General features: G+C 42.5%; 1 protein-coding gene across 7 annotated transcripts in view; it reads right to left on the reverse strand.

Moving 5' to 3' along the window:
* Window positions 1-511: 511 nt before the first annotated feature.
* TAF2 (TATA-box binding protein associated factor 2) overlaps window positions 512-17,082 on the reverse strand; it is an 89,008-nt gene continuing 72,437 nt past the window's right edge. For 5 of the 7 annotated variants that reach the window (XM_061439519.1, XM_061439517.1, XM_061439524.1 and 2 more), the window contains one exon: window positions 512-1,845. In XM_061439519.1, coding sequence (XP_061295503.1) covers window positions 1,562-1,845 — 284 coding nt within the window. In that variant the 3' untranslated portion in view covers window positions 512-1,561. The remainder of the gene's footprint in view (window positions 1,846-17,082) is intronic. The other 2 variants (XM_061439520.1, XM_061439518.1) reach the window with 1 other exon arrangement.

The raw sequence follows: 17,082 nt of genomic DNA on the forward strand, positions 1-17,082 counted from the left end.
GTAATACTGGCCACAGTAACTGCCTCTGGGGGAGAAGACTAAAGAAACTTACACTAGAAGTTTTATTATTTATGTGTAGTTAACTATAAAAATCAATTTTTTCATTGTTTGTATCTATCCACCAGGTTAAAGAACGGAAAGCTCACCATAAAAAATGTTCCTGATGAGAAACATCCAATGTAGATAACCAATTTAGAGATATGTATAGCAAGCAGCTCCTAGCACCACGCTTGCTATGTAAGAGGCCCTTAAATTACATAGGTAGCTATTACTCATCACTGACTTCATACCTCACATAATTATTTGAAATGTATCCTCCAATCATCTGAAAATACGTCTCTTCTGCTGAGAGGACTCTGTCGCCTCTGCCTACTGAAACCATTCTTCCTAACAGGGCCATCTCGAATCCTACCTATCCAAAAGCTCTCCTCAAACTTGTGAACAGGTGTATTATATACACACAGAAAGAGAAAGGCAACAAAAGCTATGAGAAAATACAACGGCAAAATGATCAATTTAAAAAGTTATTTATTAAACAAGTATATTTAAAAGTCCAATATTGCCAAATCCCTTTGAAACATCTATTCTGGGAAGAAGTATTCTGTCAAACTTTCTAAATGATAAGGGAAATGATAAAAATAGAACAGTAACATTTTAGGCAAACAATAAAGCACATGGTAAATTTAGAAATAAAAAAAAAACACACAAATATACAAACTATTGAAGTATCAAACCAAAATGTTTTGTATGTTTTTAAATACTGCTGGTATACTCACGCTGAGGGTCAAAATGTCTACATTTACGCTTATGAACAGCATATAAACACCTTTTTAAGGTACTATCCTTAGATAAATAATTTTAGAATATGTATTGGGTGTATTAATTATGCACATTTGGTAAACATGTTCTACATATGAATGTATTCACTTATACTTAATGAAAAAAGGAAGTTATAATTTAAACATCTTGATTTGAGAAGGTGGATTTGGTAGTTTTGTTAAGTTCCAACAACATAATGACCAAATGTGCTATCAAAAAAGCCTTTTTTTTTTAAAGCTGCCTCTGAAAACTTCAGCATTAGTTTCTACGGTTAACAGATACATACAAAAACATGCAATAGAAGAGCCCTCTAGAAAAGCCTCTAGCCTTCAGTAGTTCCAAATGGTGCCACACAATATTTCACTGGCAATAGTGGTTTGACCACAGGTTTGGCAGTAGCTTCTGTTTAAAACATAACTTTGTACCATAGTATCAGTCAAAGGCTTTAAAACCTACTGACTTTGGCAGTACACATGGAGACCATGATGTGACGGGGCTGCCCGTGCAAATGAGGGCCTGGTGAAGCGTCTGCTCTGTGTGTGTGTTTCCAGGAAGAAACCGGATGAGATGGTTTACTCAGGACGATAAAACACATTTTCCTAATTAGGTTTCAATTGTATAAATAATATAAATCAAATGTTTAGAACTTGGTGACTTCTTCTTTCTTTCTATCGTCTTCCCAGCTGACGAAGTGCTGGTTCTGTATGCTGCTCTGCACGCAGGGGCCGGCCCCCGGCCCGGCTCAGTCTGACAGGGACGGGGAGCGCGCGGCCCCGGGGCTGGGGAAGGCGAGCGGCCCCCGGCCGCGCTCCCGGCCGTCCCGCCGGCGCTTGTGCTTGTGCTTGTGCTTGTGCTTCTTCTTCTTCTTCTTGTGCTCGTGGTGGTGGTGGTGGTGGTGCTCGCTGTGCTTGGAGGACGCGGGCTCCTTCCCGAACGCCGACAGTGGAGCTGCCGCGGCCGCGTGCACACTCATCTCCAGAGGGGGCTGCTCCTTACCTTCAAGGTGAGAAACACTCACATGAATTCCTGTTGGTGACAAGGAAGGGGAACTCAAAGGGAGCTGGTGGCAGGACAGAAAAGACGACGGTTCATCGTGTCCACAGAAAACACTAGGAATGGGAGAAGTATCCAACTGAGACATACAATTAGTTACACAAAGGTAACTTTTCAGCACTGTGACCGAGAGGTCAATATTTCAATTCCTTGCAGTCTATACAAATTATGATATAGACCACTGTGCTATCAAACCATCTTCTGAAAATTAACATTTAATAGTTTAAAGTACTATGAAACAACAGTGACGAGATGTGTATGTCACAGATTAAGACCAGCACTGTCGATGGAAACACGGCTCCTTAACCGCAGCTCTGCTGGCTGCCAGGGCGGGGAAGGCAGCTCTACAGGCATCCTTGGTCTCCCCGCGCTCCGCAGACACAGAGCTGCTACACATGAAGCACAAACGAAGCTGAGGCAGCCCTGCCTTCAGCAAGGCCAGGGCAGCCGTGTCCCCGCCAGCATTCGCTCACTTTGTGTCACTGTCACGTTTTGGTAATTTTTACAATATTTCAAAATATTTCCATCAGTGAAAAGACTGACTTGCTGAGGGCTCAGATGGTGGTTAGCATTTTTTGACTGAGGTATGTACACTTTGAAAGATACAACCCCAGTGCACACTTAACAGACAACAGTATAATATAAACATAACTTTCAGATGAAATGGAAAAACATTCAAGCATGTATTTTACCTCACCTAAAAATGGAGCACATGTCTTTGAAGGCTCTTTCTATTTCCAACGTTCTATCAATCTGGGGATCTATAATAGCGAGTAGTGTACAGAATTTCTTGCTTCTCCAGACCGTACAATCCTGGGGCCATACCCAGAGAATCCTCTTTCTGTGTGTTATCCTCGTTAATGGTATCATTCTACATGCAGCCAACTAAGAAAAAGGTCTTCCCTGGTAGCTCAGTGGTAAAGAATCTGCCCGCAATGCAGGAGATGTGTGTTTGATCCCTGGGTTGGGAAATCCCTTGGAGGAGGAAATGGCAACCACTCCAGGGACAGAGGAGCCTGGCAGGCTCCAGCCCACGGGGTTACAAGAGTAAGATGCGACTTAGCAACTAAACTACTACCACCAGGAAAAAAACGCCTAAGAATCATCTCAGAGCCTCTCCCTTGTAGATCTAGTTGGTTACCAAGTCTCGTTTATTCTTACTTACCAGAATCTCTTAAATCTGCCCCTCTATCCTATCTGTACTAATTCAGACCACCTCATCTCACTCGGATCAGAGTACTACCCTATTAACTGGTTCTTCGCCTGAAGTGTCTCACCCTTGGATCCACGCCTTGCATAGCTGCACAGCAGGGGTTCTAAGCCAGGGGCAACTTCTCTCCCCAGGGGTTGTCTGACAACATCTGGAGACACTTTGGTTGTCAGAATTAGAGTGGGACAGCCCCCAACTGCAAATTATTCTCAGGGCCCAAAACGTCAATAGAGCCGGGGTTCAGAGACCCTGCTGCACAGCTATGTTCCTAAAAACCCTGACCACGATCACTTGTTTAAAGACTCAGGTAGTTCTACTGGCAGAAGAAAATCCTTAAGACTTCAGTGCATCAATTTCTGTGCGTATGTGTATATGTATCTACTTTAATATGTACATACATATGTACACACACACATACGTGTATTTACCCAAACTAGACCAAGTGTTTCACTAAAATGGACTCTAATGCAGTAGTTTCTTTTCTTTTTTAAAGCATAAATTCTCAGAGCTAATTTTGATCCAATCCAGCCCCAAGCCATGGGTTTTTTTTTTTTTTTCACCAAAAGAAGCATCACCAGAGAATTTTTCTAAAGATCAACTTTTAGCACTAATTTTACTGACAGCTTATAATCTGAATCTTGAATTTATCTTATCTTTCACCATTCCTTTCTACATGCTCTAGAACAGCCCTTTCACAACTCTGCGTATTTATTTGTAAATGTTATTCCTAGGCTTGGAATGGCCTTCCCTTATTTCTGGCCTGACCTGCATGTTCATTTAAAAAGTATCAGGAACTACATGGGAACTGGGAAAGTGGTGGTGAACTGGACCGATCTCAGCTCTCCTGGAGTTTACAGACTAGCAAAGAGAAACAAGTATCCCCGGATAATACGAGCAAAAAGACAAAACACAGAGTGAAACAGGTGCGCAGCTGGAGACTCAGTTAGCAGTTAGGGCCGCCAGTGTGAATCAGAGAGAACCGCTGCAAGGAAGTAACATTTAAACTGTAATCTGAAGGAGGAGGAAGGAGAGGAAAAAAACACTTAGGTTCTTCAATAATCTACAACAGCTCAAATGTCATTTTGGAAGAAAGTTTTCACCAAACTTCCCCAAAAGAATTAGCTTCTACAACATAATACAGACGAGGAAATTAAGACCAGAGAAAGTAAGCAACTCGCCCAAAGTGGTGCTGGGAAATCTGAGCCACAAAACCTAACAGCCCGAAGGCAGAGCCACTCTCGGGACCACTCCGCCCGCGTGCACACGGCGGGCACACTGCGCACGCTCGCCTGTCTCTGGCCCCTCCCAGGAGACTCGGCTCCTGGAGGACTGGCCTCACCTCTGCCTCCCAGGGTACCGCACAGTATCCAGCATCCTCCACTTCCCCACAACTTGCTCAATGAAGGAATTAGTGTCACAAATTCATGTAACTGTTGCATTTCTTTTTAAACAGGATGTCAGGTGAACTCAGTTGAACTAAATGCAATTTAAAGGCCACTGATTTTGAAGGGAGAGGAATAAACTGAAACTATTAGTTTAGAAACAGAAACTGTTACCGGCTGTTCATTAAACCGGTACTGGCGACTGTGCCTCGTGCCAGGCACTACTCCAACGTTTCGGGACAAGTGTGCGTGCTTACACTCCTGTCCTCAGAGATTATCCACACCGTACTACCACAGAATTACAGGATTATAGTCATGATTTTTTGACGCTAATACTAACAGTAACACAAAAAAAGGAGAGAGAGATTATATACAGGAGCTAGTTTGGGGACCTGGCATCTTTTGCAATAATTAGTGCCCAGAAAAAGAAAAAATTTGAGAGATATCTGATTTACAGTTAAATATGCTACTATATAATTTTAATTTTCATTTCAAATGAACTACATAACTGTATTCTCAATTCTATAAATATGGGAATACAAGTCCCTACCTAACAGAATACACATAGCCAAGTGACAAGGGAAGTAATAAAGCCTCACAGATTCCTTTCAGCCCTATCCATTATTTAGTCAGGCTACATCAACAGACTGCAAAGCTTCCCAACTGGCAGTCTGCACTGCTTGGAGGCTGAGGTCCTTTTCTTCACCGAGAGAAGTTTTATCATCCCATCCTAACACCTGCCAAGCTACTTGGATTGCAGAAAAGCCAATGATTATACAGGAAACTGCACTTCCCAGTAGAGGCAACTGCCAAGCACACAACTGAGTGTCTTCTTTTCCAGGGGATACTATTAACCACTTCAAAAGTAAAGTCAATCTCTTGTTTGGAGGTCTTACAACCCGCATTCAAGATATACTGACTATAAATCTTATATTTCTTGCATATCAAAACTAACAGATATCATCTCGTTATCAGTCAAAATGGCCATCATAAAAACATCTACCAACAATAAACGCTAGACAGGATGGGCACAAGGTAGGAACCCTCTTACCTTGTTGATGGGAACATAAACTAGTACAGTCACTATGGAAAACAGTATGAATGCTCTTTAAAAATCTAAACATATAGCACACCCACTCCTGGGCACACATTCACAGGAAAACATGGTCTGAAAGGATATGAGCACCCCAACAATCACTGCAGCAATGTTTGCAACAGCCAAGACGAGGGAAGCAACCTAAATGTCCTATTGACAGAGGAACAAATAAAGATGTGGTACATCTATACAATGGAATACCACTCAACCACGACAGAGGATGAGATGGCTGGATTGGCATCACTGACTCGATGGACGTGCGTCTGAATGAACTCCGGGAGTTGGTGATGGACAGGGAGGCCTGGCGTGCTGAGATTCATGGAGTCACAAAGAGTCGGACACGACTGAGCGGCTGAACTGAACTGAACTGAGAAGAGAGTCGTAATGCCATTTGCAGCAACATGGATGGGCCTGGAGACTGTCATACTGAGTGAAGTAGGTCAGAGAAAGGAAATATTGTATGATGCAGCTTATCTGAAGAGTCTAAAAGGGATGATACAAAATGAACTTATTTACAACGCAGAAACAGACGGAGAGACTTGGAGAACAAGCTTCTGGTCGCTGGGGTAGGTGGGGAGTGGGGACGACAGCTGGGGACTCTGGGATTGGAAAGTTGATCCTGCTGTGTTTGAAGTAGACAGCTAACAAGGGTCCAGCTGTGCAGCACAGGAACTCTGTCAAACACCGTGTGACAAGCTGCATGGGAGAAGAAGTGAAGAAGAACAGATACGTATGTGTGTGTGAGCGTCACTCTGCTGGACATCTGAAACTACTACAACACTGTCAATCAACTATCCTCTAACAGGAAATAAGAAGTTAAAGAAATTACATAAATCCTGCATTTCTCTTGATGAGCATAAAGTCTACTAAGAAGACAACGGATCAGCTAGACCCAAGGATAAAGGTGTCAGGGACTAGGGCTCCCAGGACAAATGGCCGCCTGCAGGTCTGGATAGAATATTTACAAGATGAGCCTGACACATCAGGTGTAATAGTAGAAAGGAAGTTAAAAGTCTACTCGAAAACCTAAGAGTCAACTTAAGGGGTTCTCACCAACTGAAGTTGGAAAAATCTGAATACTGATAAAGATAATAACTTCTAATGACTAGAAGTGACTGATCACCACTGGAGGATGTTAGCCAATTTACTGTTTTGAAACTGACTAAATACACAAACAGGGAGGCCTGGCGTGCTGCGATTCATGGGGTCGCAAAGAGTCGGACACGACTGAGCGACTGAACTGAACTGAAACACACAAAGAGAATCGAGTCTTCTCTCGCCTTCCTTTCCTTGGCGTATGAGCCACCCCAGTGGGAACACAGAGCACCCAGCTTCACGGAAATAATCAACTTATAAATAAAAACAGAAAGATGAAGTAGAATATCACAATCTTGCAATCCTTACTGAATTAATGGACGGATGCTTTGAATGTATTAGTGGCTAATCTCATATAAAAAGTCAACTAGACACGGTGCACTTCCAGATGGAAGAACACACCACCATCCGAAAACCTGAATCCAATTAAGCTTCCAGATACAACTACAAATTTAAAGGAAATACAGAGGACTCTAACATTTTAATTATACCACAGGTATACAATTAGCAAAACACAGACTTGAAAACTACAGATCAAAACTCTGGTGTTTACAACAAATACATTGTAAAGGGGGAGAAAGAAAAAAAAGATGGACTGGAAACGTTTAATTTTAAAGATGTAAAGGATGTATCTGCCAACTGCTTATGTGGACAAGGATTCAAACAAATAAAGCATTAAAAATAATGGCATTTATAACTCAACTGAAATGTACACAATGACTGAATATTTAATGATACAAAAAACCTTTATATTTTAAAGTACAAGAATATTATCATGGTTATCAGTTTTTAAAGTCCTTATCTTTTACAGACACACACAGAATTATTTATGCATAAAATGTGACATTTGTTTCAAAATTATTGAGAAGGGTAGAAACAGGGTGGCTATAGATTAAACAAGACTGATCATTTCTGTAGCTAAGTAAAGGTTAGAGGAGGTTCTTTATACTACTCTGACAACTTCACAGTTCCAATAAAATCATTTTTTAAAAAGAACAAGACAAATTAGCACTATCTGTAAAAATGATTAAATGCTTATATTTTTAATTTAGAAAGTTCATTCCTAGAAACATATCCTACAGATGTGCTCATGCATAAGTGCAAAGAAATATATACAAAAATACTCATTAGACTAGATCAGATAAAACCTAGAGTTACTCTATCATCATACTAACCTTCAGCTCTTTTAAGTTTTCATTTATGTAGACAATATATATTTTTTGTTTAATTTCTTTTCTGAATAATTTTTACCAGGTCTAATTCAACATGGTAAGAAAGTACAACTTCTCTCTCATGTGAACCGGTGTAACAGTCAGATGTGAGCTTACTTTCATACTAGCATCATGATGTGTTATTCCACAGAATCTCTATTGGAAAAAATGTGTCTATTACCATCCCCATGATATGAACAGTAACATGCACAACTCCACATACCAATCATTTTAGGGGTTTACAAGATGCCTCAGCACTTGTCCACTCACGGTTAGGCAATACTCACTTAAAAGCTAATGAAAGCCCTTTTAAACTAAAGCCCTGTGCTATTCACCTGAAACTAACACAACACTGTAAACTGACTAAACTCCAAAATAAAACAAAAATTAAAAAATAAAGTGAATGACAGCACTTTTAGTGACTCAAAACATATGTCTCTATTGCAGACAGAAGAGACTTCAGGAAAAGAAGATACAAGTAATTCACAACACTGTAATTTGCCCATTTCAAGTTACAGAGAAAGAACACAACAGACGTTCAGTTTTGTTGTCCATCTAACACAAAATCTTTCCTAGAGGCCTGCGAGTTCACTGTGGATAAGGGTTAGCTGCAGTCAATTTAACAAATGCAAAACAAACAGAAGAGGTGTTTAAGACAACCTTAATGTAGAAGCTTTCCAGCCCATTTGATAAAAGTGCTGATAACAGTGAGTACCCTGCTAATTCCATTAAGTTCATCACATTGGGTATATGTTTATATTTAACACAAAACCTGCAGTTTCTGTTAGGAAAAGTCTGAAGTCTGTTTTTCGGGCTCTTCAAATTTAAAAAAAAGTGTAGAATTGTGTCATTATAATTTAAAGAAAAAAATCCAAGTCTTTTTTTAGTTTCAGAAGAAAGAACTCTAGTCTTCCCCCCTCCCCGCCCCCCCCCCCCCCCCCCCCCCCCGCCAAAAAAAAAACACAACAGGATTTCTGTACCATGACAGTGCCTTTCTGACTGTTAGGTAACCAGCAACCCCTTCTCAGCACTGCAGGAGCTCTGCTCCTCCCTTCCTGCAGAAAGCAACCCCAGGGGTTGGTTCCCCTCAGCCCCTCCTGTCACGCCCCTCCCTTGCTCCCAGTGCAGCCCCAGGCGTGGGCATGGTGGGGGGGGGGGGGGGTGGGGAGGAGGCGCAGGGCCGAGGAGAGGTGTGCACAGCGCACCCAGCCCCGCAGCCCGCCGCCGCCGCCGATTCCCTCCCCAGCTCGGGAGAAGGTCAAGTAAAATGACGATGAACACTCCTGCTGCTCCTCTGTTCTTACCCCAAGTGGCTGAACTCACCAACCATGCTCTACTCCTGCCCTAAAACAATCCCTTCCAGGGACGGGGGAGCCTGGTGGGCTGCCGTCTATGGGGTTGGACTGGGCTGCACAGACTCCGACAAGATTGAAGTGACTTAGCAGCAGCAGCAGCAGTGAGTGCAAGGGGGAGGGGTTGGAGAGCACATGGTGACCTCTGCTCTCCTTGGCAGGGTCCATCCCTCCCAGATGATGTCTGCACACATCCCAGCTCTCAGCGGACATCCGGCGGGCCGGCCCTAGGGCAGCCAGCTCAGAAACAGCGAGCGCCAAGCCTGGAGCCCAAGGAGACAGCGTAAATGCGGAAGCAGACTGCCCAGGGGAACACATAAGGGACCAATGGAGTGGACAGCACATCCCAGCCTAAAGCACCTCAGTTAACTCTTTTTCTAAGAGAAGCTGGAAATGTAAATCTTGATCTGTAATCTCTTCATTTTTAGTCAACTACTTCAAAAATTTTTTAAGAATTCTATAGTCAAATAAAAGGTGCTTTAGTTGGATGAGCTTGAATAAGGCCCTGCAAACCTACTTGTGAACTTTTATCTAGAATCACCAGCGATCTGAGAGAGCTCACTGTGCCCCTCACCAACACTATGAGCCTCCCTGCCAGAACCCCAGGCCAAGGTCGCTACCACAGCAGGAGACCCCCAGCCTCTGTTCCTCTTTTACTGCCATCATCATCTGGGCTGGGTTAAAGCTGTGCTTCTAACATTCCAAAATACAAAAGATCTTCAAAACCAAGATAATCACGGTGGTGTGATCACTCACCTAGAGCCAGACATCTTGAAATGTGAAGTCAAGTGGGCCTTAGAAAGCATCACTATGAACAAAGCTAGTGGAGGTGATGGAATCCCAGTTGAGCTATTTCAAATCCTGAAAGATGATGCTGTGAAAGTGCTGCACTCAATATGCCAGCAAATTTGGAAAACTCAGCAGTGGCCACAGGACTGGAAAAGGTCAGTTTTCATTCCAATCCCAAAGAAAGGCAATGCCAAAGAATGCTCAAACTGCCGCACAATTGCCCTCATCTCACATGCTAGTAAAGTAATGCTCAAAATTCTCCAAGCCAGGCTTCAGCAATACGTGAACCATGAACTTCCAGGTGTTCAAGCTGGTTATAGAAAAGGCAGAGGAACCAGAGACCAAAGTGCCAACATCTGCTGGATCATGGAAAAAGCAAGAGAGTTCCAGAAAAACATCTATTTCTGCTTATATTGACTATGCCAAAGCCTTTGACTGTGTGGATCACAATCAACTGTGGAAAATTCTTTAAGAGATGGGAATACCAGACCACCTGACCTGCCTCTTGAGAAACCTATATGCAGGTCAGGAGGCAACAGTTAGAACTGGACATGGAACAACAGACTGGTTCCAAATAGGAAACGGAGTACGTCAAGGCTGTATATTGTCACCCTGCTTATTTAACTTCTATGCGGAGTACATCATGAGAAACGCTGGGCTGGATGAAGCACAAGCTGGAATCAAGATTGCCGGGAGAAATATCAATAACCTCAGATATGCACATGACAACCACCCTTATGGCAGAAAGTGAAGAGGAACTAAAAAACCTCTTGATGAAAGTGAGAGTGTAAAAGTTGGCTTAAAGCTCAACATTCAGAAAACTAAGATTATGGCGTCTGGTCCTATCACTTCATGGGAAATAGATGGGGAAACAGTGGAAACAGTGGCAGACTTTATTTTTGGGGGCTCCAGAATCACTGCAGATGGTGACTGCAGCCATGAAATAACTTACTTACTTCCAAGCTTACTCCTTGGAAGGAAAGTTATGACCAACCTAGATAGCATATTCAAAAGCAGAGACATTACTTTGCCAACAAAGGTCTGTCTAGTCAAGGCTATGGTTTTTCCAGTGGTCACGTATGGATGTGAGAGTTGGACTGTGAAGAAAGCTGAGTGCCAAAGAACTGATGCTTTTGAACTGTGGTGTTGGAGAAGACTCTTGAGAGTCCCTTGGACTGCAAGGAGATCCAACCAGTCCATTCTAAAGGAGATCAGCCCTGGGTATTCTTTGGAAGGAATGATGCTAAAGCTGAAACTCCAGTACTTTGGCCACCTCATGCGAAGAGTTGAGTCACTGGAAAAGACTGGGAGGGACTGGGAGCAGGAGGAGAAGGGGACGACAGAGGATGAGACGGCTGGATGGCATCACCGACTCAATGGCCTTGAGTCTGAGTGAACTCCGGGAGTTGGTGATGGACAGGGAGGCCTGGCGTGCTGTGATTCATGGGGTCGCAAAGAGTCGGACACGAATGAGCGACTGAACTGAACTGAGTGCCCTTTCTCTTAGAAACACTGTTAACACACAGTGGCTGGGTTTGATACTTCTATTCTTCTGTATAGTGTAAGGTAAAAAGGGTTTTTGTTGGCTCGTTTGGGAAAGTTACCTATCAAATACAACAACATGTCTACCGGAAACCTGTTTTTAGAATTCCAAAGTAAAATACAGGTATGAGTTAAACTTTTGGAACACTATCATTTGTAATATGAATGTTTTCTAAATTCTTATAACGTCACTGATGAATTTTAAGACTTGCTCAGTGGTCACTGGTGCTTCCCTGGTGGCTCAGATGGTAAAGAATATGCTTGCATTGCAGGAGACCCTGGTTTGATCCTTGGGTCAGGAAGAATCCCTAAAGGAGGGAACGGCTACCGACTCCATTATTCTTGCCTTAAGAATTCCATGGACAGAGGAACCTGGCAAGCTACAGCCCATGGGGTCGCAAAGAATGAATCATGACTGAACGACTAACCACTTCAGTGGTCACAGGGTACAGCAGAAATATATTTAAGGGAAATTACAAAGGCAAATTAAAGAATATATTCAAAACTAAATTTTACAGATCAGTCCATATAACACACTGGTGACGTACGAGGACCCCACACTGAGGCAACCAAGGCCAAAGTGTCAGCGCCTTCGTGCTCCTCACCACTGCGCTCTCCTCTCCTCTCCAGGCGTCCCGTATGATGCTACGAGGACTGAAAATGCCAAGAGGTTCCACAATAGGTAAAAAGGTATTTTTAAAGCACTGTAAAACAACGATACACAGGTACACTGGTGGACACAAAATGGTGGTAAGATTTGCTCCTGTACATAGGCTAGTATGCATATCACTAGGAAAAACCAAACCAACTCACTCAGATTTCTCACTAGAGTAAGAATTTATTAGACGGAATTTATTTTTTTAAAGGCATGGAAGGTAGGTGGAAGTGTCACTCTCCAATCATATCAGATTGAGGTTTGAAATGCCCTAAGCGTTGTCATTTTAAAAGATGTAGAAAATTTTTCATGTCTGATAAAATCTTAGTAAGTATAAGGATAACAAAGCACAATTATTGCAAACCCCAAAACAAAACCAGAGAATACAAAATTGGCAAGGGAGGGCCAAGCAACGTCAAGATTCATGTATTAAAGCTAAGTGCTAAAGTCTCCAGCTGACTTCCTTCTGAAACACACTCTGTGAGCAACTGTTACAATAAATGACAACAGCACACAGAGAGACACGGCAACCAGCAGTCCAGGCCTCAGATGCACACACAGAGATGGCAACCAGCAGTCCAGGCCTCAGACGCACACACAGAGCCGGCAACCAGCAGTCCGGGCCTCAGACACCAAAGTACTTTGAGGTGCAGCTTCTGTTAAAGTCTCCTACTCATCATAGCTGGCCCCTAAGCTCCTCAAGGCAATAAACAGTTACTCTTCTGTTTATATGATAAAAACATGGTTTATGTGAGCAAAATCCATCAGTTGGCACTGGCAAGCCTGACTAATGACTTTTGGAAAAAGTATTCTTTACAAACGCTTTTGCTTATGTATCTTGGTTTTACTCCCCGTCCCTCCAAAACCTGAAGGCTGAGTCTCCCTTCATCAGCATCACTGGTTTACCCTATTTGGACGACAATCTTCATTTTGTAAGAATAAGAACAGAGTAAACAGAAGACAATGTAAAACAGTCAAAGTAGGTAACACTCACATCTGAACGCAATTCTTTCATAAACCTAAGTCCAGTAAGTATGAAATAATTTAAAAGACAAAATACGTTAGTCTTCTAGGTATATACAGCATCAAGTCTCCATGACTGATCATGAATGATGAACTGTAAAAACCGTCATGGGGAGGGTGAGAGGAGAGATAAGTTGACTATTTTATAAAATTATAAAGGTATAGATCTGATAGTTTCTAGGGAAGCTGACATTTTTCAAACTAGAATATTCTTAGAGAAAGCACTGCAAGGAAGGAGTAAAATGTTACATCATAGGTATCTTTAAACGGCATAATGCAGAGCTGCAGCGGCAAGCGGCCGAGAGGAAATACCCACGTCCAAGGTCAGAGACACCCCAGTAAGACGGCAGACGCTGACAGAGGGCATTAGAGAGCAGACAGACAGAAACCACAGTCACAGACAACTAGCCAATCTGATCACACGGACCACAGCTTGTCTAACTCAATGAAACTATGAGCCATGCCCTTTAGGGCCACCCAAGACGGACGGGTCATGGTGGAGAGTTCTGACAGAATGTAGCCTATGGAGAAGGGAATGGCAAACCACTTAAGTATTCCTGCCTTGAGAACCCCATGAACAGTGTGAAAAGGCAAAAAGATAGGACCCTGAAGATGAACTCCTCAGGTCGGGAGGTGCCCAATATGCTACTGGAGATCAGTGGAGAAATAACTCCAGAAAGAATGAAGGGATGGAGCCAAAGCAAAACAACACCCAGCTGTGGATGTGACTGGTGATAGAAGCAACATCCGATGCTCTAAAGAGCAATATTGCACAGGAACCTGGAATGTCAGGTCCATGAATCAAGGCAAACTGGAAGTGGTCAAACAAGAGATGGCAAGAGTGAATGTCAACATTCTAGGAATCAGTGAACTAAGATGGACTGGAATGGGTGAATTTAACTCAGGTGACCATTTTATCTACTACTCTGGGCAGGAATCCCTTAGAAGAAACGGAGTGGCCATCATGGTCAACAAAAGAATCCGAAATGCAGTACTTGGATGCAATCTCAGAAATGACAGAATGATCTCTGTTCGTTTCCAAGGCAAACCATTCAATATCACAGTAATCCAAGTCTATGCCCCGACCAGTAACTCTGAAGAAGCTGAAGTTGGATGGTTCTATGAAGACCTACAAGTCCTTTTAGAACACCCCAAAAAGATATCCTTTTCATTATAGGGGACTGGAATGCAAAAGTAGGAAGTCAAGAAACACCTGGAGTAACAGACAAATTTGGCCTGAGGAGTACAGAATGAAGCAGGGCAAAGGCTCACAGAGTTTTGCCAAGAGAACACACTGGTCATAGCAAACACCCTGTTCCAACAACTCAAGAGAAGACTCTATACATGGACATCACCAGATGGTCAACAGAGAAATCAGACTGATTATATTCTTTGCAGCCAAAGATGGAGAAGCTGTATACAGTCAGCAAAAACAAGACTGGGAGCTGACTGTGGCTCAGATCATGAACTCCTTATTGCCAAATTCAGACTTAAATTGAAGAAAGTAGGGAAAACCACTAGACCATTCAGGTATGACCTAAATCAAATCCCTAACGATTATACAGTGGAAGTGAGAAATAGATTTAAGGAAATAGATCTGATATAGACAGAGTGCCTGATGAACTATGGATGGAGGTTTGTGATATTATACAGGAGACAGGGATCAAGACCAACCCCAAGAAAAAGAAATGCAAAAAGGCAAAATGCCTATCTGAGGAGGAATTACAAATAGCTGTGAAAAGAACAGAAGTGAAAAGCAAAGGAAAAAAGGAAAGATATAAGCATCTGAATGCAGAGTTCCAAAGAACAGCAAGGAGAGATAAGAAAGCCTTCCTCAGCGATCATGCAAAGAAATAGAGGAAAACAACAGACTAGGAAAGACGAGAGATCTCTTCAAGAAAATCAGAGATACCAAGGGAACATTTCATGCAAGGATGGGCTCAATAAAGGACAAAAATAGTATGGACCTAACAGAAGCAGAAGATATTAAGAAGAGGTGGTAAGAATACATGGAAGAACTGTACAAAAAAGATCTTCACGACCAAGATAATCACGATAGTGTGATCACTCACCTAGAGCCAGACATCCTGGAATGTGAAGTCAAGTGGGCCTTAGAAAGCATCACTACGAACAAAGCTAGTGGAGGGGATGGAATTCCAGTTGAGCTATTTCAAATCCTAAAAGATGCTGCTGTGAAAGTGCTGCACTCAATATACCAGCAAATTTGGAACACTCAGCAGTGGCCTGAGGACTAGAAAAGGTCAATTTTCATTCCAATCCCAAAGAAAGGCAATGCCAAAGAATGCTCAAACTACCACACAATTGCACTCATCTCACATGCTAGTAAAATAATGCTCAAAATTCTCCAAGCCAGGCTTCAACAGTACGTGAACTGTGAGCTTCCAGATGTTCAAGCTGGTTTTAGAAAAGGCAGAGGAACCAGAGATTAAGTTGCCAACACCCGATGGATCACTGAAAAGGCAAGAGCGTTCCAGAAAAACATCTATTTCTGCTTTATTGACTATGCCAAACCTTTGACTGTGTGCATCACAACAAACTGTGGAAAATTCTGAAACAGATGGGAATACCAGACCACCTGACCTGCCTCTTGAGAATCTGTATGCAGGTCAGGAAGCAACAGTTAGAACTGGACATGGACAATATATATCAGGGAATATATATGTATATGTATGCTGATGCTAAGTCGCTTCAGTCATGTCCGACTCTGCGCGACCCCATAGACGGCAGCCCACCAGGCTCCCCCGTCACTGGGATTCTCCAGGCAAGAACACTGGAGTGGGTGGTGATTTCCTTCTCCAATGCATGAAAGTGAAAAGTGAAAGTGAAGTCGCTCAGTCCTGTCCGACTCTTCGGGACCCCATGGACTGCACCCTGCCAGGCTCCTCCATCTATGGGATTTTCCAGGTGAGAGTACTAGAGTGGGGTGCCATTGCCTTCTCCATGTATATGTGTGTGTATGTCTGTATATATATATATACTTTTTTTTTTTCCAGGGAATGTATCAGGGAATCCTAGTTTATAGACCTAGACCATCCTTAAAAACGTGCCACAGAGGCACTCTGGGATTATTTTCATTCAGAGATGTTTACCTTCTCCATGAGGCAGTGAATTCTTTAAATAAACACAGAAGCTGCATTTGAAAGCATGCATTCATCTGTTATTCTCCTGTTGAAATTTTTCTATGAAAAAAGTTCAAGATTTTGTTTAAAATGATACAAGTTTAATTTGAGTTTAAAAAAGTTTTTCCTCTTGAAAATTCTTGTGTATCTGGTTCTCACTCTATCAAATATAAAAACTTGGGAAACTTTAAAAAAAAAAAAAAAAGAACTGGACATGGAACAACAGACTGGTTCCAAATAAGAAAAGGAGGACATCAAGGCTGTATATTGTCACCCTGCTTATTTAACTTCTATGCAGAGTACATCATGAGAAACGCTGGGCTGGATGAAGCACAAGCTGGAATCAAGATTGCCGGGAGAAATATCAATAACCTCAGATATGCAGATGACACCACCCTTATGGCAAAAAGCGAAGAAGAAATAAAGAGCCTCTTGATGAAAGTGAAAGAGGACAGTGAAAAAGCTGGCTTAAAGTTCAACATTCAGAAAACTAAGATCATGGCATCCAGTCCCATCACTTCATGGGAAATAGATGGGGAAACAGTGGAAACAGTGTCAGACTTTATTTTTGGGGGCTCCAAAATCACTGCAGATGGTGAGTGCAGCCATGAAATTAAAAGACGCTTACTCCTTGGAAGGAAAGTTATGACCAACCTAGTGAGTGAGTGAAGTCACTCAGTCCTGTCAGAATCTTTGCCATCCCATGGACTATAGC

The sequence above is a fragment of the Bos javanicus genome, chromosome 14 (assembly GCF_032452875.1).
Source record: "Bos javanicus breed banteng chromosome 14, ARS-OSU_banteng_1.0, whole genome shotgun sequence".
Lineage (NCBI taxonomy): Eukaryota > Metazoa > Chordata > Mammalia > Artiodactyla > Bovidae > Bos > Bos javanicus.